Source organism: Epinephelus fuscoguttatus, linkage group LG14, assembly GCF_011397635.1.
Source record: "Epinephelus fuscoguttatus linkage group LG14, E.fuscoguttatus.final_Chr_v1".
In the NCBI taxonomy this organism is placed as follows: Eukaryota; Metazoa; Chordata; class Actinopteri; order Perciformes; family Serranidae; genus Epinephelus; species Epinephelus fuscoguttatus.
The window spans coordinates 21,331,203-21,357,669 of NC_064765.1; the positions used below are offsets into that span (position 1 = coordinate 21,331,203).

Here is a 26,467-nt window from a genome sequence, read left to right on the forward strand (position 1 = left end):
ATGTTTAGATGCATCACGGTTCTTTCTTGAAAGATTATGTCTTGATGTAAGAAGTCAATAATTGGAAATTTAAAACCCAATTCTTGACATTATGATCACCTGTTAGAATTCTGTAAGACCAGACCATACATTTCCTAAACGGCTAAACCAAATGGATGGTAAAACATAACTGACATAAACATGCATTGTATTCACGTTCTGAGCTAGTTTATTCGTTGAGTTTTGGTGAGGATGGCTGAGCGTGAGCAACCACAGGTGGATACAATCTGACCACCTTAAAAGCTAATGTATGGATGCATTCTGGCCTCTGTGAAGTTGAAAGGAAAAGAGACCTGAAAAAAATACATCATACAGAGAAATCCAAACTTTTGATGCATCAGGATCAGGGTCAGAAATTACCTTTTTTTTGTGTACCTGTCTAGCACTGTGGTTGGTGAATTCCAAAATCTACCAGCCACTCAATAGATTACCATACTTCTTGTGGCTGGTGAGGGAAGCAAATCCTGCAGCTACTTGCATATTATACAAACATTTGGCTGATGGCTGGTGTTGATCAAGACTCATCATTAATCGTTTTAAAATTGCATTGTAGTCCTAGGAATCAGAATCAAATCATTTGGTGCCTGGAGATTTCCACACCTACAGTGAACACAGACGGCTGGATATCCGTCTTCCACAAGAAGACAAAACCTATTCATTAAGCTTTTAGCCACACACAATGTATGACAATGTTATAGTAAATCTTTAGGCACACTTGGCCCCTTCTCAAGGCGCCGACTCTGGGAACCTCAGTCTGTGCTTAGGTTAAATCTGGGCAGCTACCACTGACAATAAGTTAAGCTCAGCAGCTGCACTGACACTGATTGGTCCAATCAGTGACCTCTCAAAACTCCCAGTCAACCATTCATTAGTTGGTGGAAGATCTTTGACAAAATTTGAGAGTAAAGCAGAATACTTTCAAAACATCCCTGTACAGTCCTCTTGATTTGAAACCGTCCCAAACAGCTGTCCACTGTGACCACAGAGCAAAGAACATTTAATAAAGTGTCCTTGTGAGATTTTTCGCTCACTCAGTCTAAACATAGCTGGATGTAACAGGCGCAGGTGTGTTTTCTGTGTGATGTCAAAGCTCTGCTTATGAATACATACTGCATGTAGGAGCTGACGTGGCCGGTTGTGCGGAAAGCCAGAATAGTAAATCATCACAAAATAACTCCAGTAGGGGTGCATTGGAGGGTTAGTCTGAGTGGGTGGAAGTTCACTTCAAAGATCAGCCTCTCATTGGGCGGAACGAGCCACCCGCTGAAGTCCCGCCCTACCACCTCTGGTTGCAGTTTTCAACACGTCCTTTACTAACTTTTGTGGTGTTTGATCTTGCGGGGATGTAGCCATTTTTCTGTCATGGTTCGCATCCTGTAGGCGATATTTTTGTGGGCGTGTTACACCAAAACCTGTTTCCCCCAGGCAATATTTTTGCAAGCGCACCGTTGCTGTTGCACCGCCAAGAACGATTGTGATTGGCTGAAAGAAATACAAGCAGCCGGGGCGTTTTTTTCTCCAATCTTAAAGTGAGAGTCGGCCCAGCCAGACCTTTCTTTTCTTGAGAAAGGTCTGGTAAGCGAGACTATTGGAGGGTAGAATTTGTTTTTTAACATTTCTTTCTCCAGTGTAGTTGTGTAATGGTGTTTTTTTTTCTGCTGCCAGTTCTGCCACTGTATGTTCTCCCCCTCCAGATGGCAGATATACGATTGGCCGATGTTCAGGATGCTGACAGTCTCTGGCACAGCGTCTCTGTATGTGTGTGAGACCATCCTCGCACCATGGAAATCTGGTTTCCCATAACAACACTGTTACTGGATGGAACAACATGAGCACACGCGCACACACACACACACACACACACACACTGGATAGAACAAGCATCCCGCCTCCTGTTCCTTCCTGGTTGTTTGTTACTGAGGGACAAAGCCCTGTTTTATGTGGAGAAAGGTTGAGACTGAGAAAGAGGCTTGTGTCAGAGCCTGGAGTCAGAGCCTGGAGTCTCGCTGCCAAGCATGACTTAGTGCCTCTGTGGTCTGTTTCTGCCCTAAAAGTCACAGCCTGTTGTACTGTTTTTTGCCAGTTCCCTTAGTTAAACTCCAATTTAGACCGAGATATCTCATGAAATTTATTTTGTTGCTGTCCTCTGAGCCATGCTTTATTTACAACCTGTTCAGGTCCAAATCAGCTGTGTTTTGATGAATATTGTTGCCATAACAACTTTTACTGAGTCAGCACACAGCCCCTTTGTCATTGAGAGGCTGGGACTGTCTGTTAACAATATTACAGCTATTATGGGATTTGTTGACAAGAGAAAAATTGAGAATACTGCCAGAATTATTACACAGCTGCAAACTGAAAAACACGACACCCTCGTGATTAGTTTGCAAAGCAGATATGCCCTGTTCTCAGAAGTGTGTGCAGGCTGTTGATCCCTCAACCCTCTCTGCCACCGTGCACCTGTCTGAAGAACCGATGAATAAAAGTTATTGAAAAGCCTTTAAAGGTTTTGACCTTTTCCTGCATGCAGGGAAAGAGATTAAAGCACAATCTGCGTCGCTATCACATCGTGTTCTGTGAATTGCTCATGCATGAGAAGGTAATTTGAATCCAGCATGAGAATGGTGGACTCCATCGCTAACAATGAATACTGTGTGGTAGGGTTGTCACGATACTAAAATTTCAAACTCGATATCGATACCCAAGAAAATATTCAACACTTGATACCATTTTCGATACAGCAGCAAAAAATTAAGAGGCATGTCATTTTTTAAATAAAGATCAAAACAGTAACATCAATGATAACAACAAAAATCCCCCCAAAATAAATAACAACCAGAAACAAGATCTGTCCATACAAATGTATTGTATCTATGTAATGTAATGTAATGTATCTACAGCCCTGTTTATTTTCTGTGCTTCTGGTGAATTGGCACCATGTTTTCATTGCTGATCAAATAGAGTTGGTAGTTTAGGCTCAGGATGCTCCTGTTTCTACCTCACTATGTGATCAGAGAACCAGGGCTTACGGGAGAAACCAAACTTTTTTTCAGCTTCAATCTGTGACTTTACAGTTAACATAACTTTTCAGACACACATAATTGTGTTGTCCTGTTAAACTAACATTGTCTATTAATGTTACTGACGGGAATGACTGATGAAGTTTTCTGCTTAGCTCCCACAGTAACGTTAGAAGTTATATTTTAGTTTGATGCTGGCGACACCAGCTGCTCAGCTGCTAGTGAGGGGAAGGGCTGTACCCGCTGTCTGCAGCGTGCTGTGTTCACTTCACTAAATATTTCCAAAGAGCGCTTTTTCCTTTATCATTTTTGACCAAAACTGGCTGCTCTGATCCTCCTGCAGCCGCGCTGGCCATATTACAACTCAACTCAACGCTTGAGTATCGATACTTTTCAGAGTATCGATACTTTTGACAACCCTACAGTGTGGAAATGTAATTACATATTGTAAATACATTTCCGACCATAAAACAGTGTGTGAAAAACAGAAGAATTGGGACATTATGTTAAACTATTCCCCAAAATCCCTATTACATTGTTAGCTATGTACATTTTCAACTCAAACTTAAATTGCACTTGCCATTCTTTAAAAGTCAATATGATTTTAATGGCACCACTACAGGGATGCTTTCTGACTCCAGCTACAGCTGAGCATAATGATGCTCCCACGCTCTGAACTCTGCATATCCTGTTAAACAATCTTCCTCTAAAGCTAATCTCTTATTCGAGTGAGCAACACAGACGAGAGCAAGAGAAAGACAATAAAGACATATTACTGCCAAGCCCCTTTTTAAGCATAATCCTTCAGTGGCTCTTTTTCCTCCCACAGTCAATTCATTTCTAGCCTTGTTTCCAGACTCCATCCCACCACAGTTTCCTGCGAGGGAGGGAGAGAGACAAATAGAAGGAGAGGTGAAAGAGGTTACAGACGGGAAGAGAGAGAGAATACAAATCAAGCCTGCTGCTAAGATCAAACCCTCTGAGTTTAGGGATCACTAGCACTGAGCAAGATCTGCTCCACATATCCAGCATAATCCCCCCGCCACACCACGAACACTTCCTCTTTGACAGAGGAGAGTGTGTGTAGGAGTGTGTGCGTTTTGTTAAAGCAGGGTGTTGGGATAGTGGTGTGTATATACAGTATGTGTTTGACTTAAGAAGGAGTTATTCTGCCTCAGTGGGCCATGTCTTTCTACTTTCTTTTTTTCCCCTCCTTATCTGTTTCTCTCTCTTTGGCTTCTTCACACTGTCTCAGAAAGCTTTAGGGACTGTACCAAAATAAAATCAATAAACCAGAGTTCAATCTTATATTTCATCCATTTAAAAATGCAGGACCATCCCATGCATTATAGTTTTATTTGGACTCGGAAAAAAGAACTGCAACCCCCTCTATGCCTCCTTTGGTTGTGACATACATCTACGCGCTGTCCAGCTGGAGGGCAAAGACTGCCACACTGCACAAATGACTGTGATTTGCGTTATTTACGACTGTTCCAATCGATCACATCTTGAAAAGAAAAAAAGTTTCCAATGAGTCCCAAAAATAGCTGTATGTAAAGGAGAAAAGTAAAAAATAAACAATCCACAGAGAAACAGTGGCAGCTGTTGGATCAAAATCCTCCGTCTCTGGTCTGTAGGGGTCAAATGTAAATGTTAACGTTAAGGTGTTGAATAGAATTTGTCTTGAGTTGGTATAACCACACAATTACAATTTGCTGTGACAACTTCTCTGGTTTTTAGCCACGACCAGGTTTTAACAGCGTTTCAACCATAGACTGTATATAAAGATGGATGATGTGTCTTTACTTAGCCCCACTGAACAAAAATGTAGTGATCTCCACAGTGTTGAGTTCCGGCCCATACACCCGTCCAACCAATCACAAGCAGCACCACTGATCGTGAGCACACCAACTGGCACTCATAGCTGTCAATCATGACATCAAATCCCCTTTTTATAGCATCAAATAACTAATTAAAACACTTGGACATACAGCAGCGTGATAATAAATACCTAAAATGACAGAAACCACCTTTTGGGAAAAATGTATTGGATGTGTACCTCGAGTTTTTCAATTTGGTTTAAAGAAAGGTATTTGCACATCAAACTGTCTCAGATACAGGTGCGTCGGAAATATCACTCGCGTCTTTGAACTGAAAGTCCCGCACACTGCTCATGCTCAGCTTTACAATTTATTGATAACACTAACGTTTCTTTCTCCAGGACCTTCGTCAAGAGTGTTAAACACCATTGTTACCAACATTGAGCTTAAGTTGAAACTGCCCCACCTTTTTCACAGGTGTGCACTGGTGTGCACCATATGTCACGAATCCCACAAACGAACACCCTTGAACACTTGACGAAGGTCCAGAAGAACCGAAATGCTAGTGTTATCAGTAAATGGTGAAGCTATGGGAAATCAAGATGTTTTGGGGTCACTTTTGGGGAACTGTCTTGTCATCCAACTTTATATACAGTCACCAGACCTTTGGTGAATGGTTGACTTAGTAGGTAGAAAATAATAGCTAAAGTTAGCTAGCTAACATTAGTATGTTAGCTAGCTAGCATACTAACATTGTATGAATCACATCCTAGATGAGTTTCAGTTTTCTGATGATACCTGCTACATGCAGCTTCATCCAACTTTTTTATGTGGTCACTTTCCTGTATTTCCATTTTGGACAGAAAATGGATTCATCACTTCCTGTTTTCCATTTGAATTTTGGTTGTTGTAACAGTCACATGAGAGCAAACAATCTACCATCGCAAAATATTGGGTTCTAAAAAGGGGCAATGCACAATTTGGAAGGAAACTTAGCACAAATTTATGGCAAATAAATCTGAATTTGAATCATATTTTAGGCCAACTTCATATAACAGAAGAACCAACCTTTGGCAGAGGTTAAATTTGGTGTCATGGGAAAAATAAATCCCTGAAATAGGGACATGTTGTCTCCAAATGGCACAGCGTACCTTTATGACTCATTGTGCTCGCTAGAACATTCATTTGCAATCTTTTAATAATTTGTGTACAGCCCCTCATGACTGTGTAGGCAGACAGAAATGCTGCTGGTGTTTGTTGCATCATCTGATCACACACACAGCCATACCAAGTTCTGCTCAGTGGTTTTACAAGTGTATGTGTGTTTGGACAGTCAGTGCTTTATGTGTGGGTGTTTGAGTGATGGCGAGAGCAGCAAGGTGGGGGAGCTGTATCCCATTTGACCTGAGATTGACCCCAGGAAGGATGTAGCTGATGGGAGGAAGGAAGGAAGGGTTTAACGTGTTCGTACAAGGACAGTAGGATCTCTCGGGGGGGTCGTTCAGCCTCTCTTCATGCTCCTCTTTGACCCAGACACACTCTTTATGACTTACACAAGCACACACACATTCACAGCTCCATCTTTCTCTCAGTCTTTTCATCATGAAAGCAAGCTCTCGCTGCTATGCTTCTCTTTCTGTTTCTCTTCTGTATTCTTCACTCAGGTCGTGTGCGAGGACTTCCCCTCCTCTGATCCACCTCTGTTTATTTATAACTCCTAAGCCCCGGTCCAGCAGGAGCCACCAGAGGCAGCTTGTAAACAAAGCGTCTTTCTCCCTAATCCGGCCACTTGATTAGCTAATTCACCTCCAGCGGGTCATCTGCTGCTCGCTGCAGGTGACACACACAGGACTGATGACACTTTAAGTACACTTTCTTCCTGCTCCATTCCTCTCTTTCTCTCTATTCTTTCTTCAATCTCTAACTCAATTGGTTTTTCCAATTTCTCACTCTGCTGACACGAGCCTGATGGATGGTTTCAGTCATACCTGGGGCAGACCGCAATTTTCTACATGCTGCAATTTCAAGCGTGACATTTTTCATGTGTTGTACTCTGCATAATTTCTGAATTAATTTGCAGAATTTGCCATTCAGCAACATACATGTAATTGTTTCTTTACTTTTTAGTCATGCTACCATGTGGCTTTGTCAGTCGGTCCACTGCGTTAGTCCAGATTGAAATATCTCAACAGCTATTTGATGGATTACCATGGAACTTGGTACAGACATTGACATGGTCCCCAGTGGATGGATTTTAATAACTCTAGCTTACTCTCTAGTGCTGTCATCACATTAAAGCTAGAATTTGGCCATTTTTGGTTTATGACCAAAACAAAGTCATCGCCAGTGGAATTTTGGATCCATCTTTTTTTTTGAAGAAGAATGAGTTGGCACAAATCTCCTCAAACCTTTTACTGAAGAGTTGCAACTCTTGCAAATTTGCATTGTTGCCATTTTGAATACTTTTGATGCAAAATATTCTCATTTTCGCAAAGACCTCTGGTTAACTTTCGATGCCCTCAGCATGTTGGTATTGTCATTGTAAGCATGTTAGCATACTAGCTATCTCTATAAACTGTTTGTAGGCAACGGGACAAATTTTTGGTATCAGAAGTGTTCTGGTTTCCGTTTGTCGTCTGTGTCAATACATTATATGAGTTATGCATTGATGTGATGCATGAAAAGGTTTGCCATCTTGAACAGCTACCTATGGCTACACCACTTTGACAAACCACATACACTCACCGCCGCATGCGTGGCTCACATTGACACAAGACTCATATTGTGTATTGACAACTCACATTTGAATGCCAAGTAGACAATCCATGTGAAGACACAGAATACATTGGCCAAAATGCTATCTCAGAACCTGTCGGCTAGAATCTGACAAAAGCTTTACATGAGCTTTTCAAAAATGTATCTGCATCCATATTATGCAGATATCTGTTTATAAAGTCCCTCCAGGATTTCACTGGCTGTTTTGGGGATTGTTGCGGCCTGGAATGCCTGATTTCGTGGCAGCTTTTCTAAAAACATTTAGTGCAAGTTGCTCTGTTTATAGGCATTTTTTGCAATGAAATTGCGAGGTCAAGTAAAAATTGCATTCGGAGCTTATTATCATGAGCCTTAACTGCTTCCCACAGTAGAATCTATTTGTGATGGGGGGAAACAGGGCTGAACAAGGACCATGAGGCGTTCTCTTGCTGATCTCTCTGCTCAGTTAGCATGAGCGAACAAAGCATACTTGTCATATTTTGACGATTGGACAGAAGCCTGCACATCCAACACTGAGCCTTTTATCTCGCAGTGACACTTAAATGGCTTGACTCGTTGTTAAACCTAACTAATAACAGTTGAGTCACAAAGTCAAATTTGTAGTAAAGTTGCAATGATTGAACAACATTTCCAGGGTCACGCAGAACTCACAAGGATAGGCTGAATTTTCTATAATTGTTATGGTTGCAACAGCGCAACATTGTTTAGGGACTGTTTGTAGAGATTAGCCAAAATGATCAGTGCACAGAAGGGGAAATGTTGGCTTGGATATCTGCTGGTTATACCGGATCAGGTGCAAACAATCGTCCTTGCCCCCAGAAGCTTTCTGTCCTTAGACTGATAGCCAGTGAGTTCTGATATTGGCATAATAGCGTTAAGCTTAAAGCACTGCTATGCCTAAGTACAGCCTCACAGAGCTGCTAACATGTCTGACTCTTGTTTTATTACCCAGGTTATTCACTGCCCCACCTTCATTCACTCTTATTCAACTCTGTCACCATCTTCGCTCTACCATTCTCCCTGCCTGTCACTAAATCACTACCACTTTTAACTCTTGGCATAAAATTTAATCCTGCATGCCACTTGATTATGATTGGGTCTGGACTTCCATTAGTGGAGCCAGCAGCAGACTGAAGTCAGGTTGTTTAATAAGTGTGATGCATTGGTCTTGGGAGAAATGGCTTTCCTGAAGGCGTAATCTGCAGCAGCTGAACTGGCACTACGGCAGCGCACCACCTGGCTGTGTGCATTCATGTTTTGAAATTAAAACCAGTTGGCAAATTACTGTTTGGTATCTGCATCCAGCAAGTGCATAGATGTGCCAGCAGTGTGGTATCAGTGCTCCCTTTCTGTCTCTGAAAAACAGGAATGGTTGTCATAATGTTGTGACAGCCCGTTTCCTGCAGTCTCTTGTGTCTTTGATGTTTTGCTTTTCTGCAAACACTGGTTGTGGTTTTTCAAACCCCCCCATTGTGGCGCAGCGTAACCTGGCTGCTGAACTTTCCATCAAGTCAGTTTAGCTTTATTGTCTGGGTTCTCTGCACCGCTGGGTGAAAAGAAAATAGACATCAATCACTCTGGTTGTCAGCGGATTATTGTCAAAGTGCGTGAACACATGGTGGGACAGCTGCCATCATGACATTTCCTCAGAGGGAGTTTCCTTAACGTCATTTTCTTTGATTCCTTGAGTGTGTATTTATATTCGCATCCTGGCATGTGTGTTTATTAAGTATACGGATGTGGAAGTCTGTAAATGCTCTGGTGAAGGAGTGAGTCAGCTAGAAAGCCAGACGTCAACACTGGGCTGCTGCAGAAGATATTTTATACATGAAGTCGCCGTGCATTGCTCTAAATATGAGAGTGCTCCCTCAGCGCTGAACAGGAGCATTTGCCCAGGACTATTTTAGTCTTTATACTCCTTCAGTGTATTGATCCTTGTGGTTGATGAGAGTGCAGGAGGGGGTAAGTGGGTCAGAGCATGTGTGCACGCTCCAGTGTTCATTATTGATGGCTGTGAGGTCAGTAAATGACTCACAAATAAGGTGGTGATGAAAGTAAGGGGGGGTGGGTGTGGTTGTTTTAGAGCAGGAAAAATGAACTGAGGGGAAAGCCTGTTTTCTATTTGCCCTTCATTGAGTCCCTGTGGCTGAAGTGATGGACAAGCACTTAGGCAAGCAGGTGGTCCGGCCAGAATGACATTGCCTCACAGAGGAAGGTAATAGGGAGCAGCATGTCACGATGCATTAGGGTGAGCAGATAGATGGGCTCAGAGATCCGTCTCAGATTTGTGACCCTGCCACATATTGACCAGATAATGAAACACGGACAGAAAAAGACACCGAGAGAGAAGCTGAAGAAGACTGACAGAAATGAAGTAATTTAAGCAGCCGGCTGACAGGTGTGAATAGCGCACTGGAGCGAGAGGAGATCAGCGGGGTGTAATGATCTGCTTTTGTGGGTATGAAAGAGAGATGCGAGTGTCTGGGGGTGTATGTGCTGATGGATTTGTTGTGAAATGAAGATTGACATCTTACTGATTCGGACTGTCTGGACAGACAACATGTGACCTGAGCCTGAAGAGTGCTGTCACACAAAGAGAAAATAACCCACACTCACACAACTGTGCTGTGGTCAGTGTCACACCATCGACACACACTCCTCTGTATGAAAATAAACACTAAACTTAAAGGTGGAGTGTGTATGATTTAGGGAGATTTAGTGTATCTAACAGTGAGGATTGCAGATTGCAACCAGCTGAAACGTCTCCTGGTCAGAATTCCCACAGTGTTCATTGTTCAGGAGGTTTTTACTGAGAGCCAAATTATCCCCAGAAGTCTCTTCCTCTCCTGAACAAATGGACTCAGTGATTAAAACCAGTAAAACACTGAATTAAGTAGCTTCACGTCACAAGTCAGTGTTTCCCCTGCACCCTTCAACAGATGATGGGCTGCTGCCCCAGCAATTACAAATGTGTGCTCTTTTTTTCTCAGGTAACTTAATATGTGCTCACCTTTTTTTCTGATACAGACTTTCAGGACGTTAAAACACTAAATAAAACAGTTTAACATTAAATAATCAGTGTTTTTCTGATGCTGCTCGTCACGATGGGCTGCTAACTATGCCGGCTGACGTGAAAACTGAAAACATGAATGGTCCTTTCTACAGCCAGTGTTTGGTTTGTCTTTTCTGTGCTACTGTAGAGACATGGCGGTGCAACATGGCAATCTCCGTAGACGATGACGCACTCTCTATGTAGATATAAATGGCTCATTCCAAGGTAACAAAAGCACAATAATTCTTATCTTCAGGTGATTTTATAATATTTAGTTTCTGCTAGTATATCGCCCTGAATCCTACACACTGGACCTTTATGCCCCACTGACCTTTTCTGATTTCCGTCGAGCCTGTGAACGCCTTACAGGGCGTCAACTTGCCCCAGAGGTGTTAACCAGGGAGCAGGGTGACAGACGGAGGATGTTAGCGCAGAGCTGGGGGAATCATGGTCGTGACAGCCAGTCATTGTACTTCCACGACTGATGGTATCATGCTGTCATTGTGTCAGTGTTGGGAGCAGACCCAGAACAGATGCTGAGCAGATAATAGAAGCTTTATCTGTGGATATTCACCCACGTTCACATGTGAATATGAACAAGGACTGCTTCAAAAAAGGCGTCTCAGGTGAGCAGAAAGTTATTAAGATCCTCCGAAAAAGGCTTTATGTTTTCAGACAGAGAAGTGAGATTGGCGTTACGAAACAAGTAGAAATCTCTGGGTAAGTGAATGTATAAGCATATTACATGTAACTGCTGGGAGTGTAATGTATTAAATTATGCACCTGCAGTTTTCATCTGCCTCCATTTGTCCAGATGGGGAGTTTTCATTATGGAATCTCACTTGGAGGGCCGCTGCATTGTCAATGTGAAGCAGTGTGTCAGTGAAATCTTTTCTTATGCGTCCAACAAGTCATTAATCACAAGACACCAGTAATGGCAGTGACAGTGACTAACGGGACACTTCTGTGTGTGTGTGTGTGTGTGTGTGTGTGTGTGTGTATGATGTACACTATAGCTGGTGTGTCTCTGTGTGAACAGTAATTGGTTGATTCAGTCATTCTGAATCTACTCAGATTTCCATTTTCTGCTACAAGCATCAAGTGTCCCATCTGCCTAATGCACCAATTTACCATCCTGTCTCATGGAGGGTGTCCCCGACTTAAACAATTCACAACCGTCTAACAGGCAGAGGATTTTACTCACTAATGGAATTCGTCCACTCATAAACAAATCTGTGAAATTGCTTTTTCCAGCATGTTCTGCCAATTAAATTAAAATGACTTCACTGGACCTTGTGGGATTATGTACATCTGAATACTTGCTGTGGTGCATAAAGAGTGTGTGATGGTCTTGCAAACACAGAGACTCACAATTTTTATGATTATTTACACATTAAGAACTACATTTTGAAGATTGCAGTGGTTTAAGTAAATGTATCTGCATATTTTGGAGATTTTCTTCCAGAAAATACTCAATTTTTACAACGATTAAGACTTAAGAGTTTCAGGCATTAATTGAAACATTTATTGGTTTTTGATTGGTTTTCAATTGATTGAAATAGCATTTTTTATTGCCAGCAATAATCTACTCTGTATCAGGCCAATACTGTCTCATAGAGCTATATCTGGTATCGGTGACAACGGAGCAAATCTATTTGATTCAATTCAGTGTTTACATCCGATTATACATGTGCGCACTACATCAATTAATGTAACTAAGTACATTTACTCAAATACAATACTGAATTATAAATTTGAGGTACTTTTACTCTGCTTGAGTATTTTAATCTCATGCCACTTTCTCCTTCTATGCTATACTTCCAAGGAAAATACTGTTCATAACTTATCACTTACTTTAATTAAGAATTTTGCACACAAACCATATAAGAATATACAAGTGAAGCTGAAACAATTGATCAATTGATTGACAGAAATATTTTGTTATTTTCCATGCAAAAAAGTTAAAGGTTCAAGCTTCTCAGTTATGAGGACTTGATGCTTTTCTTTTTAATTAATTTTTATTATTTTTGATTTATTGAATTGATTTAAAATTTATATGCATGGATACTTTTACAAACTAATACTCAAGTAACATTTTCAATGCATTTTTACAAGTAATTTTTATAGTGTGGTATTAGTACTTTTACTTAAGTAAAGAATCTGAATACTTTCTCCACCTCTGCGTAGTTTTATGAAATTGTATTGCTGTATGCTGGAATTTCCTTTTTTTTTATTGCCAAGATATTTTTTTTTTGGTCATAACAGTTTTATTTTATTTAGTTCCTGGTTCACAATTTATTATTTTGATAAAAAAAAAATTCAGTAAATTGATATGAAAGCAGCATTTAAATCAAGCCTGACGTTGCATTACACATAAATGAGTGATCCCAGTCACTTCCACACAGGCACACACCTTATGGGATTGTCACTAAGTATCGGCAGTGACCCCAAACTCAGTTAGATTAGGTTAGATTGGTGCACCCTTAATCATTTTTCAAATTAGAATAGCAACAAACATCAGTATTGTACGTCTTCCATGATAATATGATACTGAAGAGCACCTTTGCAGTTTCACAAAGATTTTTTTATGTGGAGGCAGGTATTTGATGGGAGGCTCTGGTCATGTCCTGAATCCCCTTAGCAGCTTTTGTTTATAGAAGAGACGCAGAGGTTCATCACACCAATTTGTTTTCACCAGAAATCCAGATACTTCACACATTTCACTGTGTTTAAAACACTGTTGTACTTGATAGTTTAAGAATCTTATTTACAGAAGTCAAGAGCTTCCTCAGATTTCCATAATGTTAGCGGGCAGTCGGGTTTCAGCTCCGACTCTGAGAAGGAACACAGACTGCAGATCTGCCTAATCACCAGATGCCTGCTCTCTAATGCATAATGCATCAGACTGTTATTACAAGTCTGCAGGGAACACACAGCAGTGATTTACATTAATATTTCATCAAGCCACTGTGACATCAAAGTCCTAATGGGGGAGACCTTGCGTGTGTGTTATCATTAATGGGGGGGACCTTGCGTGTGTGTGTTATCATTAATGAAGTGGACCCTGGTGGCCTGTGCTTGGCCTCCATCGGGGTGTCAGGTGGAGAGATGGTAATAATATGTTAAGTTAGTTTGAACTCAAAGAACAGATACGGACAAACAGGCTCATGAATAAAGGTTTTAATGGAAGGACGGTTGGCCTTCTTGAATCATACGAGGCAAAGGCTTTCACAAAGAGTCTGAAAGTATAAAAGCACGAACACGGTTTGAAAGGAGTTTGCTGTTTGTGTTCCATCCCTGACTTCTTTTTGTCCTTTTTGTCTACGTCTGCATGAATTAAAATGTTAATGTATATAAACAGATGATAATAGAGTCTAGGACCCAAGTAATTTCAGGTAATGGTAAGTAAGGCTGCACAATACGTTGTTTTTTATCTTCACTGCCATGATAATTTGCTTGATAAACACATTATAAAATACCTCCCAAAATCCATGTATCTCCACTAGGAGCGTTTGATCATGCATGTGAGTGTGTGTATCTGTCGGTTCGTAGCTAATCACACCAACTACTGGACGAGTCAGCCTAAAATTTTGTGTACAAATGTATGACTTTATGCTCAAGGTCCTCCTGTGGTTGCCGTGATTCAGAATTGTGAATAATCTGTTTTATTGACTGTATTATACTTTTATAACCTGCTGCCTCCTCACTCCTCTTAATAAGCTAGTAGTTTTCTGGAGTTTTCTGGAAAGTTTTCTGGAAATTGGCTCGACTAAAAGCAACAAGCCTTACGGTCTGTTTCAGGGCAAATTTTGGCATTCGTTGTAGCTCAAAAACTGACATCCATTGAAATGTTTGAGCTCATTTTGAACCAGAGCATCTGCAGATTAATTTCATGCCCGATACGTCATGATCCACTAAAGTTAGGCACAATACAAAATGGAAAAAAGCCAGTTTGTTATCTTCGCTGCCATCTTGACTGTAAGGGAGACAGGAAGGACAATTTAACTGGGTGCAGCTCTGCAGCGTGTATTGTCTAGAGGGACATTGATCAACTCTGGCGGCAGCCTGGTGGAGATCGTCACTCTTGAGTTCATTTTCCTTGTTTGATCATGAAAGAGCCTTGAAAAGGATACAAGTGTTTAACTGTTTTATGTTAAGCTAAGCTAACCATCTTCTAACTCTGGTTTCATATCGAAGTTTTCCCCTCTAATTTGTGACAAAAAATTGAATAAGCATATTTCTTAAAAAGTTGAACTATACACTGACAGCACTAACTGACTTAATATATTTGATATTATGTAAAAGGCAACTATATGCCAGCGTTGTGACACATGTTCAGATCTCTAACGTGAGCTCCCTGTGTTTCCTCAGATGACAGTGCGTCGGCAGCTAGCAGCATGGAGGTTACCGACCGCATCGCCTCCCTGGAGCAGAGGGTCCAGATGCAGGAGGATGAAATTCAGCTGCTGAAGTCTGCTCTGGCCGATGTGGTGCGCAGGCTCAATGCGTCCGAGGAGCAGCAGGCCATGGGGTCACGCAGAGGACCTACCAAAGGTAACATACGTACACATCTTTCATGGGTTTATCAGTTACTTCTCCTGAGATGTCGAGCAACAGGGTCTGCAACTTTTTCTCCCTTTCCAGTTTGTTCTCTTTCTTTCCTAATAATGTCTCCTTCCCTTTAAACCCTGCGTATTTCCTTCCTTTTTCTCTCCCTCCTGTCCTCTCTCCTCCTGGCATCTGTCATGTCGTTAAACGTGTTGTGCGTCATGTGTATAGACCCTGCTTTGATGAGAAAGTCTCCCTCAGCAGACAGCAATGTTGGGAAGCCAGGTAGGCTGACTGTGAAGTCTGTCTGCACTAACCAGGCTCGGTGTTGTGTTTACCAAAAGCACATTTCAATCACTGCCTGCCAGTACTATGTGGTATACAGTAGTAGTATTTCACCAGGAAGCACACAGTTACTGTCAGTAATGCACTGCCTGAGGTCAACGCACTGAGTCTGAAGACACAGATGGAAACAGATGTATTGTTAATCAGGGGGAAGTTTATGTCTGTTGTGTGTATTGACCAAGGACTCACTGATAATTAAAGTTACAGCCCAGTCGCCAAAAGAAAATGTTGGCATTGTACATTCCTGCAAACCACAGATACGTTACATTTGCACGCCTCATATGTATCATATTAGTGTTTCTGAAGTGACTTGTATACGAGTTAACTTTGTTATCAGGATGTGGAGGGGATGGTGGATGGCAGGTTAAGACACGATGCCTGCCAAGCTGCAAGAGTGTGTAGACCAACAAACAACTTAACCAGTTGTAATATAGTGAGTCAGTGCTGTGTTTCCAGCAGCTTTTTAGGCATCAAACATGGGTGTTTTTTTAGCACCCTGGTGCTCTTTTTCTAGCAGAGATAGTGCCACAAAAAGTGTTTTCTACTGAGACATCACTGCTTTTCTAGTGGGGATTGTGCTTCCAAAATCAGGTATTCTAAGCTAAAACATGATCTTTCCAGAACCATAACCAAGTGGACCTAGCCCTAACCACACTGAAAACAATTTGCTTTGGCTGGGTAACTTGAATCCCACTCAGTGTCATCACTTATAGACAAACACAGGCAGAGTCCAGAGTTTCAAGTTCATTTTAAAGTTAATTTTAAAGCACAGGCAAATGAATGATGTTGTTGTCCACAGGTAACAGGTGTAACAGGCAATGATGATTGATGATTGATTTGACTGACAAATGATTTCTGAAAGACATTAGAAAAAAAGAGGATGAAATCAAAAGGCATTCACCATTCATGTGGCCTTAATGGCACAAATAAATGACATTAACATGAAACAATGGTCACAATACAGTATTTAAAGGCTGGAAACAAGGTGCTAAAACTGCATTAATAGGCAACAATTGCAGTGATTTTTGAATATTAATTCAAAGGAGATCAACTTCAGATGACTGCTAATGTTTTCTACACTAAGCAACATGAATAGTCATAAAATAACACAGCGAGTGTCCCGGGTCACGAACAACTGAACAAAATGAATAAATGGTGACGTGGCACACAAAGCTGGCAGCGTGCCAGTGTGACACATAACAGACACACTAGATTCAAAGAAAAAAATCAGCCTCCTTATTCCCAAACAAGACAATAAAAGTGGACTCACATGGGCAATCACTCATCGGGTCAGTCAGTAATGTTTGGAGGATTGGTTGAGATAGAATAACACGAATTGCGGCCCTCTGACGCTTCCTCCTCATACCTGGCTGTATTCAGTGCGCCCTGTGCGTCCGGGCGGTTTATATAGAGTGTACAATAAGCAGGAGCAGGCCGTGAGACAGCGACGGTCAGAGGAGACAGAGGGAATTCTTCAAACACACATTAACCACAGCGTTGTTGAAATGTTAAGTTTTAAGGAGCCCACTACATAATAACATACATATATAACGTATCTGTGGTTTGCAGAAACATCTGATCATTTTTTTCTTAGTGACTAGATGATAAAGTTATCAATGAACTGTCACAACATGGACACTGTTCAAGGACACTTAGCCCCTAAAATTAATTTCCCCATTAAACAAGAATGAGCCACTGCCGATGTGTGTTGTTTTATTCCCTTTGTTTTATTCTTCTATTTCTTCCTGTAACTTTAAGTGTCAAGTTAATGTAGTGGAAAAAAGTACAGTATTCCCCCTGAGATAGCAGAGTAGAAGTAGCATGAAATAGAATTAGTACATGTACGTCTGGATATCACATGCAGCATGATCTCATCTGTTCCTTCAGTAACATCACTGTGACAAATGTAGGAAGCTGACTTAACAAAGTAAAAAAAAAGTAGCCAGGCCTTTTCTGTGTTTATTGCGTAACTTTGTCTGCATGTGTCGATTCTCAGCTGAGGTGTGTTTCTGGACAATTTGTCTCTTTTATAGCATTCTCACCCACGAGGCTGATGAAGTCTGCATGTGAAATCAGCTACACTTCATGCCTTTTTATGTCTTCAAATGTGCATCACAGTGATGAAACAGGAACAGATTATGATTCGGAGCCGCTGCCAGTTTGGGTCTCCAGAGTGACTGTGGACGGATGGAGTTTCAGTTTGATTTGGGAGCTGGAGGATGACTCAGACTCAGAGCTGCTTTCCCTTATTGTTCTCCACTTTTAGCTGCAGGGAGTCCGCAGCTTGCTCCCCTCTGCTGAAGCACGATGATCTGTTTCAGGAAGCACAACGCATGCATGCAGGCTGCATACAGACACACACTCAGAAACACACACATTCGTCTTCTTTAACATGCTAACAAAATTACAACCTCAGTTTGCCCCTGCTGCGTAATTACTACATTAAAGATAACAGAGCAATGTGTGTGTGTAGGCCTGTGTGTGTGTGTGTGTGTGTGTGTGTGTGTGTGTGTGTGTGTGTGTAGGCCTCTGTGCGTGTGTGTATGTGTGTGTCTGCTGGATGAAACGGGGTCTATTAAATATTTATCACTGCAGATAAAGCAGCAGCTTGGATTTGTTATTCTGGGCTTGCTGGCATGTGCTGCGTGTGTGTATGTGTGTGTGTGTGTGTGCATGTCCCTTTTGTGCTGTCAAACCACCTCCTGCCAATGATTTGTAAACACATCATCTGTACAGAAAAGTGATCAAAACAGAACAATATGATCAATTATGATAAATTTTGTTCATTAATATTTGAATTACATTTAGGATTTCTTTTGTGTAGGATCTATTGTGCTGTCTCTACTTTTACTCTGTGCAATTATTTCATGTCTCTTTGAACACTTACTGAACAGCATGATAGCGTTGCAGAGGGTGTGTTTAAGCAGTGCAGTTTAATTTAAGTTTTTAATTACGTTATCACTGCATTAAACAACAGCAAAGAGAGAGCGTCTCCTATTCCACACTCAATTAGATAAAAACACAAAGTTAATAATGTTTGTTTGCGATTTAAAAATTACTTTAATGTGATCATTGTGGTAATTATGACCATTTTTTAATTCAAAAATGTAATGACAAATGGCCGTATATAAAGATGGGCGAATTGACAGCCACCCAAAAGTGAAGCCAAACCATCTCGATCGCCCCCTGGTGGCTGGCTGCAGTATAGGTAATAGCACTGTGGCTTGACCACAAATTGGAAGATCGGGAGTTTGATCTCTGGTTCCTCTAGTCAAATGTCGAAGTGTCCTTGGGCAAGACACTGGACCCCAAATTGCCCCATGTTAGTGGTTAACTGATGAGCAGGTGGCACATTGTATGGCCTCGGCCACCAGTGAATAAATGTGTGTAAGTGGGTGAATGTGACAAATAGTGTAAAATCACTTTAAGTGGATGGAAGACTAGAAAGACGCTATGCAAGTCCATCCAGCCAAGTCCAAACCCCGTCCCCTTTATGTTATTGGATGGGACATGGGCCAAACTAAAACATCAAAGTATGGTAGTAGGTAGTAACAGTGATTGTTTGTGTGATAAGTTTGGTTTGAACTGGTTATTTGATGCTTTTAAAACAGGGTGTGACATCATAATTGGCAGCTTTATGTGCCAACCGGTGTGCTCGCAATCAGTGGCGCTGCTTGGGATTGGGTCATTGGATGCTATTACGCAGACTCTGGCTCCAAATGATGAAGATGGCGGCTGCTGTATCCAAGATATTTTGGCTTAATTTTTGTACAGTGGGAGGACATGGAGACACATTGTCCACCTTTGTATACAGTCCATGACTCACAGTTAATGACTCACAGTTGACTCACAGTTAAACCATATTCACATGGACTCGTAATACTCATGTAAATAAGAAGAGATGAACTGTAGGAGCAGTGGGAACACATTAGAACAGAGGTCTTCAACAGTTTTCAGGCTAAGGAGCCCTTAATTCAAAGAGAGACAGAGCAGGAACCCACTGATACATGTAACATATAATGCTGAGTTGAGATGATTCTCTAAATGTTTTCATGTCTTTTCTTGTTGATTGTAGCTGCTAAGTCAGCAGCAGTTGTAGCATGGCGAGGTGCCTTAGCCTCAATTGCTTCACTCTCACCGGTAGTTTCTGAGTCTTTTGTCAGAATAATTACAAAACAATCATTGTGGCTCACAAGAATATCCACAGACTTATAATAATAATGCAGCCAGTTGCCCGATAAGTTTAAATAGTATGTAAATTAGCTCACCTCACAGTTGATTGATAGGTGCTGCACGGTGTTTTAGCGTTAGCTAGCACACATGATTGCACAAGAATTAAACAGATAGCCTCTCATTAATGTTGTGTACTGTACATTAAATAGGTTTTATGAATAGGCCAATTCATCTTCGCTGCTAACATGTTGGATTCATGCTTATGTGTATTTTCAGACACATTTTAATTTAGAAAAGCAGTAATTTGACCTTGGCTATCACTAAAACCAGTGATGTTGTACAATGTTGCATTAACAGAGTGATCTTCATAAACCTGTTACCCCGTTGCATGCTGGGAGGTTTTCCAATACACCCTCTGTGCCCTCCTGGGATGCCGCAGTATTTAAATAAAGTTTTGTAGATTTTTGCTCAATTTCACTAATTATCAAGATAATTAAACACCAGGAAATGCAGATGTTACTCTAATGACACCACAGCAGCAGCTGACTCTGGTACTAGTCTTGTATCCAGCTTCTTTTTCTGAATATATTGTTGTCATCCTTTTTTTCTTCCAGCCAGGCCAATGATCGCCACCCTGCCATTACGGCCCACAGTTAACAACGGGACCATCCTACCAAAGAAAGGCAGCAGCACTCTGCCCTCCCCGTCTGGATCTGGGTCCAGGAAGGACAGCAACGCACCGGCCAGCAAGAGGTAAAGAAAAGGAAAATTATTTAGACTTTTAAGGAGGTCTTCACTTTTTTTCACTACTAAGTCGAGTGTTAAAGTGTTTGTAGTGCATTGTTTCTTTACTGAACCGTCAGGCCTTGTTAACACTGTTCTAAATGTGTTAAATCCAGATAGGTCAGGTTGTGAGGTCTTGCATGTATCACGTCTTTCTCTCCAGACATTTAATTTGTCTCGAGACATTTTTCAGTTGTCTCTGTCTGTGCCATGTCAGATCATTGGAGCCATACATCTTCACATACAGTATCTGGCTTTTTATCAGCCAAAGCGACTGACATTTAACAGGGCTGATAAACAGAAAGCAGTATTGTCATCTCTGCATCCCTGTTGTGTGTGTGTGTGTGTGTGTGTGTGTGTGTGTGTGTGTGTGTGTGTGTGTGTGTGTGTGTGTGTGTTTTTAAACATGCATTTGGGAGCACAGGTTATCAATCTTGTCTGTCAGGGGAACAATAGCCTTTTCCCGTCTCTGGATGACATTACCATAATCAGATGAAGCTCAGCAGCACACGGCAGGGACCAGCTCCAGTCCAAACAGCTGTGAACTCCCCTGTGGCATTGTTTGCTTGATTTTTCGTGTGTAGTTTTATTTCTGCCTCGGGGATGTTTTCCAATACAGAAATAGAAAAATGTAATGCTTGCTGACTCTCACGTTAGGGTTTACTGGAGAGGACAGTTAAAAAAATTGCTCTGCAGGTTGAAATGTAAGCAGTTTGGAGATGGTTGATAGGAACACAAAGAAAGATTGTATCAGTGCAGGAAATTTGATTTGGCCTTGTGTTTGTCCTTGTTGTTCCTGGAGTTTTCTTGTGCTTCAACCTTAATTGACTCTTTTACTTTATGATTTTTTGAACTTTGGGCCTGTGTTTGAAATGTCAGGCTGGGTGACGCCTAGAACAAGCTCTAGTAGAGGGATACCATATTCTTCATTATCTTATTTATATATTGACCTTTTTAAGTTGACAAATTTGGATGTTTTGACTGTAAAAAATACTGGAATGAGCCAATTAAATACGCATTCTGTCCAAGTTTTTAATGCCCTCCAGGCTGTTTGCACACCCAGCACATGATCTCAGTGTCTGATGGATTGAAATGAAGCTAATGAAGTACTTTTCCTGCTGCTGCGCTAAATTGGAGGGGGCTTAATTCTGACTGAAACAGAATGTTCAAAATGTTAGGGTCACCTTCTTGACATTAAACTGTAAAAATCCACAGTCCCCTTCTTAGAAACCTCCTACATTTTTAATTAGTGTAGATTTAAAGGTCCCATATTGTCTTTTTTTTATTTTAAAACAGTCAGGAAAAGGTGCTACATAACTGCAGCGAAAGTGTTAAAACGCTCAATCTACAGAGAAATGCACAAAGTCTATATTTTAAATGACGCCTGTGAAGTTGTGATGTCACAATGTCACGTCTTCGGCTGCAGTGACAGTGCAGAGACAATATGAAAGGCTAGGAACCTCTGACCAATCAGAGTATACTGGGATTTTCAGGAGTGGGACTTAGAGAGACAGGTGCTAAATGGAGCGTGTCAGACAGACGGTAAATACAGGGTTATTCATAATATGGGACCTTTAACACTGTAAGATAGATATTAGCTTGAGTGACGTCAGTAGTCGTCTCCTCTGTTTGTCTTTGCGTATCGTGTTGACTCTTTCCCATCTCTCCTGTCTTGCATGTCCACCTTGCACTGTCTCTCTGATGTCCTTCCCAACCATGATGTTATATCCTGTTAATGTTCTGTCCACCTACAATGTGATGTCCTGCCAATCTGTCCAGTCTGTCCTCTCTGTCTCGCCCTTCCAGAATCCTCTACCTGCCGCTCAGGTGAGAGGATCGCCAAGTGACAGTCTGTCACCGGTCACGATATAACATCATGGCTGTGTCATAGTGCTGATGCATACTAACAGTTTATGTTTTGTTAGTTCCTAAATCATCATTAAGTTGCATGATAATTCCAACACTGTAACATTTCTCTCATTGCCAATATTATACTGTTTGTTGTTTTAAATCATCGTTCTTTGTTTGTGTTGTTTTCCGTCTGTGTGTGGGATTAGTCTAAACTGCAGATTGGTCACAATCCCATCAGTGTTGGCACACACACAACAGCCTGCCCCAATGCCCCGTGGCCCAATTACTATGATTCCTCATGGGATCACACAGCAAACAACAGTTTCTCTCTCTGGCTCTCTCTTTTTTCTGTTCTGTTCTGCTCTTTACTGAACAAACACACACAGGCTCTCCAGAAGGGATAACAGCCACTGGCCAGTTTTAGGGTTTGAATAGACTTTTCTCCCATAGGGTGGATTAGGTGACTGGGCCTACTGGCCATTGGATTGCTGATGGAGCCTTTTCATTGTTACAAACAGGCAGGCTGTCTGCAGCGCCAGTATGCAGATTAGCACAGGTCTGTACAGTCATTGTAGTTATGATCAACAGAGTGGACAAGTGTAGGGGAACAACAAATATCCACAATTCTTTGTTTCTCTTTGGTTTGGTGCAAACTGCTGCAAAGAGTCATAAGTTTAAGACTTTTTTTTTTTAAATGAGCTGAATCATGAAATAAAGCTCTTCCTTAGATGAAAACTTTACCAGAGGGCAGTTTTAGGAAAGCAGCGTCAGGTACTTTTATGACCTATTTATTTCCTGTCTCTTTCTGCCTCTGGCCACCTCCCTTCTTCTCACCGCAGCACTGTGAGGAGAGCCAACTCAAACGAACATGTGGGAACTCTCACGCGGAAAGATTCAGGCGACTCCAAGGGCAATCGAACTCGTGCTGGATCCACCGGCAGCAATTCCAGCGGCAAAAGAAGTGACAGGTATCACTGAGGTCACGGCTGTATCAGCTTTCTCCATTTAGTGGCTCACACATTCACCTTTGTAGTTTGACACACCAAAAAAGAAGCTGATCTCCTTATGAAGCTCTTTTAAATCAGAAACATACAATGGTTTATCTGGAGGCGGGAATGACAGCTGTCTGTTTACTCATCTACTTTGCAGCAAACAGAGGGATCCAGTGTTCAATGCAGGTAAGAAGATAGAGAGATAGTTTCATGCTATGATACAACCCACTGAGAGACATTACACACCACATGCTCAGTGGCTCCCTGTGTCAGTTAAAGGTCAGTGCAGTCCCGTCAGAATGAAGTTTGTATATTCCCAAAACGAGACAAACATTGATGTCATCTATAATTTTAGACAGTGCCTTGAGCTGTTTTCTGCACACAGAGGGCCACTGAGGCTACACTCTACATGATGTTGTGTCTTAAACATTCATCCTTCCCATAATCCATTCCTTCACAAAACTCCAGTCTACTTCATCCATTAATACATCCTCACATCCAAACTTCTGTTCATGTTTTGTTTTTAATAAGCTCCTTCTGCGCAGTTTAAGTTAAATTTTAGTTGTGTACAGTGTACGTTTTTTTCATTTGAATCTCATTAAATTCTGATATCTTTCTGTTTGGTCTCAAAATTGTGACCATTTTGAGGATGGGTCATCAAAACTTTGCACTCACAACCTAGTGACTGAGGAGACGTGGAGTAGAGGGTGACACAGGAGTGGATTTTCACTCTTTTCCCATCTATCTTCCACAAAAATAATCCTGTCTTGTCCTAATCCCAGAGGAGTGACTCATCCTGTTCCATCCCATTGCCTTAAAACAAACAAAAAGAAAATAGCCAACATGATCTCATCCTTATTCGTCATATTTGGCACAAGCCCTCAGTGTTACTAAAATGACACCAGGGAGCAGCTTTTTTGTGTTACGTCTTGAAGCAAGTAAGAAGGGGTCAGTGGTTAGGGTTAGTCAACAAAACTACTCGGTCACGGTCAGGAAAAGATTGTTTATGTTGCTTAAAAAACTCTTGGCTTTGAGTGCCACAAACACAGCTAAAAAGGCAGCAGTGTGTCGCAACAAAACATGTGGCTTTCAGTGGCTTGAATGGGGATGGAAAGGCAGCATTATGTAGTTAAAAAACATCTGGCTCTGAGTGGCACAAATGGTGCAGCCAGTGTTGTTGTTTGATGGTCTCAAACAGCACTCCCCTGGGTCATAGTGTGAGTTTGTTGGACCCATCCACCTGAGCAGACATTCGCACTCTTGAAACTACTAACTTCTAATAATGGGATGGGTTTATGTTGGAGTTGGTGGAAAGCCTGCTGCGTCTCACACAGATGCTAAACAATGCCCCCGACATCGTTATAGTGACACTGGTGTATTTTGATGTTCTGGGAGTGAGACCAGTCTGAAATAATGTTTATTCACATTAGAAATGCATATGTATATATAAAACCCTGCCCACTCCCATCGACTTTCTTCCTGTCCCGTCCCAGTTGAGAGATGAACACTGAAATTGACTCCCACCCTGCAGAAATCCCACAGGAATCCCAAATAACGTGGAGTCCTCACTGCAAAATGAGCCGCCCAGAGCTCTTCAAATTTACAGCTAACCAAACTAGCCTAACATTTATAAAACTGAAATATATTTGCAAAGCTTAAGGAAGTTTGATACACGTTAGGTTTTTGTCTTAATAGTGAGCATTTCTCAAATCTTTACAACATAGGTGGCGAGTGCAAAGTTAGCAACACCCAAAGTTATTATGGCTACAATAATAAAAAGACCCATGTTACAGAATACTGGAATGTCCCTTTATTTTGTGGTAGCTGTCTTTATCTGAGCAAAGCGCCCTCCGACCAGTGTTAGCTCATGATTTTTCATATTTTTCTGGCACATCTTCTCAATAGTTTACGTGATATTCATGAGCTAGGAGATATTTACAAAACATAATGAAGAGTTAAAGAATCACAGGAGGAGCCACACATTAAGATTTGAGTTACATGTATCCAGAGCTACAGTATGTACAAGACAAGTGGATCATCTCACACACAGTTTGTTCTTTAACACAAAGGAGGAAACACGAGGTAACAAGACAATGGGAGTGAATATGAAATGAAAGGAGTATTGATCAGAAGCTCCATCTCCAGCATGCTATTGATTTTTGTGTAAATGGAACCGCTGTTTTTCATTTGGTTTACACACCTGGCTCCATCTCTCTTCAGTTTAGGCTGAACCCTAACAAAGCCTAACTAGAGAGGCAGATGCATTTTGAGAAGTTAAAATGGTGTGAGTGTACTGCTGAACCACTCTGTCTAACAACACTGTACCTTTAGTATTTTTTTTAGTTTGAGGTCCAACTACTGCAAATAATGAGGTGTTCTTTGGATTTGCAAACTGTAACCATTAGATTGTGAGGTAGAAATGTTAATCATCATGCACATGTAGCCTGTTTACAGTCTTTACAAGGCTGCTTCTACCTGGTGGAAGATGCTGATTGTTAGTAGAAAATGAGCCACAGGGTTAATTATTACTGCTGTGCACCACTTATTGAACATTTGAATTAATTACAGACAAATAATCTCCTGCAAAACGGCACCATCAGGGTACCACCATGGACATAAACTGCCACTAGGCGACAGTTAACCAATACAAATGATAATTGCAGCTGTAAATTCTGCCAATATAATGCTTACCTGCAATACATGATGTGATTAGATGCAACATGGCTCGTTTGATACAACAAACTGTGCTGCAAGTGCCAGCACATGTGTTTGTTTGTTTGTTTTTTTACTTTTGTACTAGTCAGAAACAACAGTTTATTTTTTAAAAAGGGAAGTAAGCAAGTCACATCCGAGGAGCAGAGGGTGGGACACTGTCACACAGAAATGAGCAGTGATTAATTTAAACCATTAAGGAAGGAGCGCTGATTTATTAAGAACATTAAGGACAGAAGCTGCTGTTCCTTAACACCAGGAAACAGGAAGTGCACTCATATTAGGACAGACCAGGAAGTGAGGAAGCCATGCCACCCTTCACCTGGTGCTTGTGTCTTTCTCTGTGACCTTTACAAG

At 41.3% G+C, this 26,467-nt stretch overlaps 1 protein-coding gene across 6 annotated transcripts in view; it reads left to right on the top strand.

Annotated features, from left to right (window-relative positions):
- Window positions 1-26,467, top strand: part of eml1 (EMAP like 1) — a 76,837-nt gene that overhangs the window by 30,708 nt on the left and 19,662 nt on the right. For 4 of the 6 annotated variants that reach the window (XM_049595736.1, XM_049595732.1, XM_049595734.1 and 1 more), the window contains exons 2-6: window positions 15,078-15,260; window positions 15,486-15,539; window positions 20,387-20,525; window positions 23,246-23,374; window positions 23,556-23,584. In XM_049595736.1, the coding sequence (XP_049451693.1) occupies window positions 15,078-15,260; window positions 15,486-15,539; window positions 20,387-20,525; window positions 23,246-23,374; window positions 23,556-23,584 (534 nt within the window). The remainder of the gene's footprint in view (window positions 1-15,077; window positions 15,261-15,485; window positions 15,540-20,386; window positions 20,526-23,245; window positions 23,375-23,555; window positions 23,585-26,467) is intronic. The other 2 variants (XM_049595737.1, XM_049595738.1) reach the window with 1 other exon arrangement.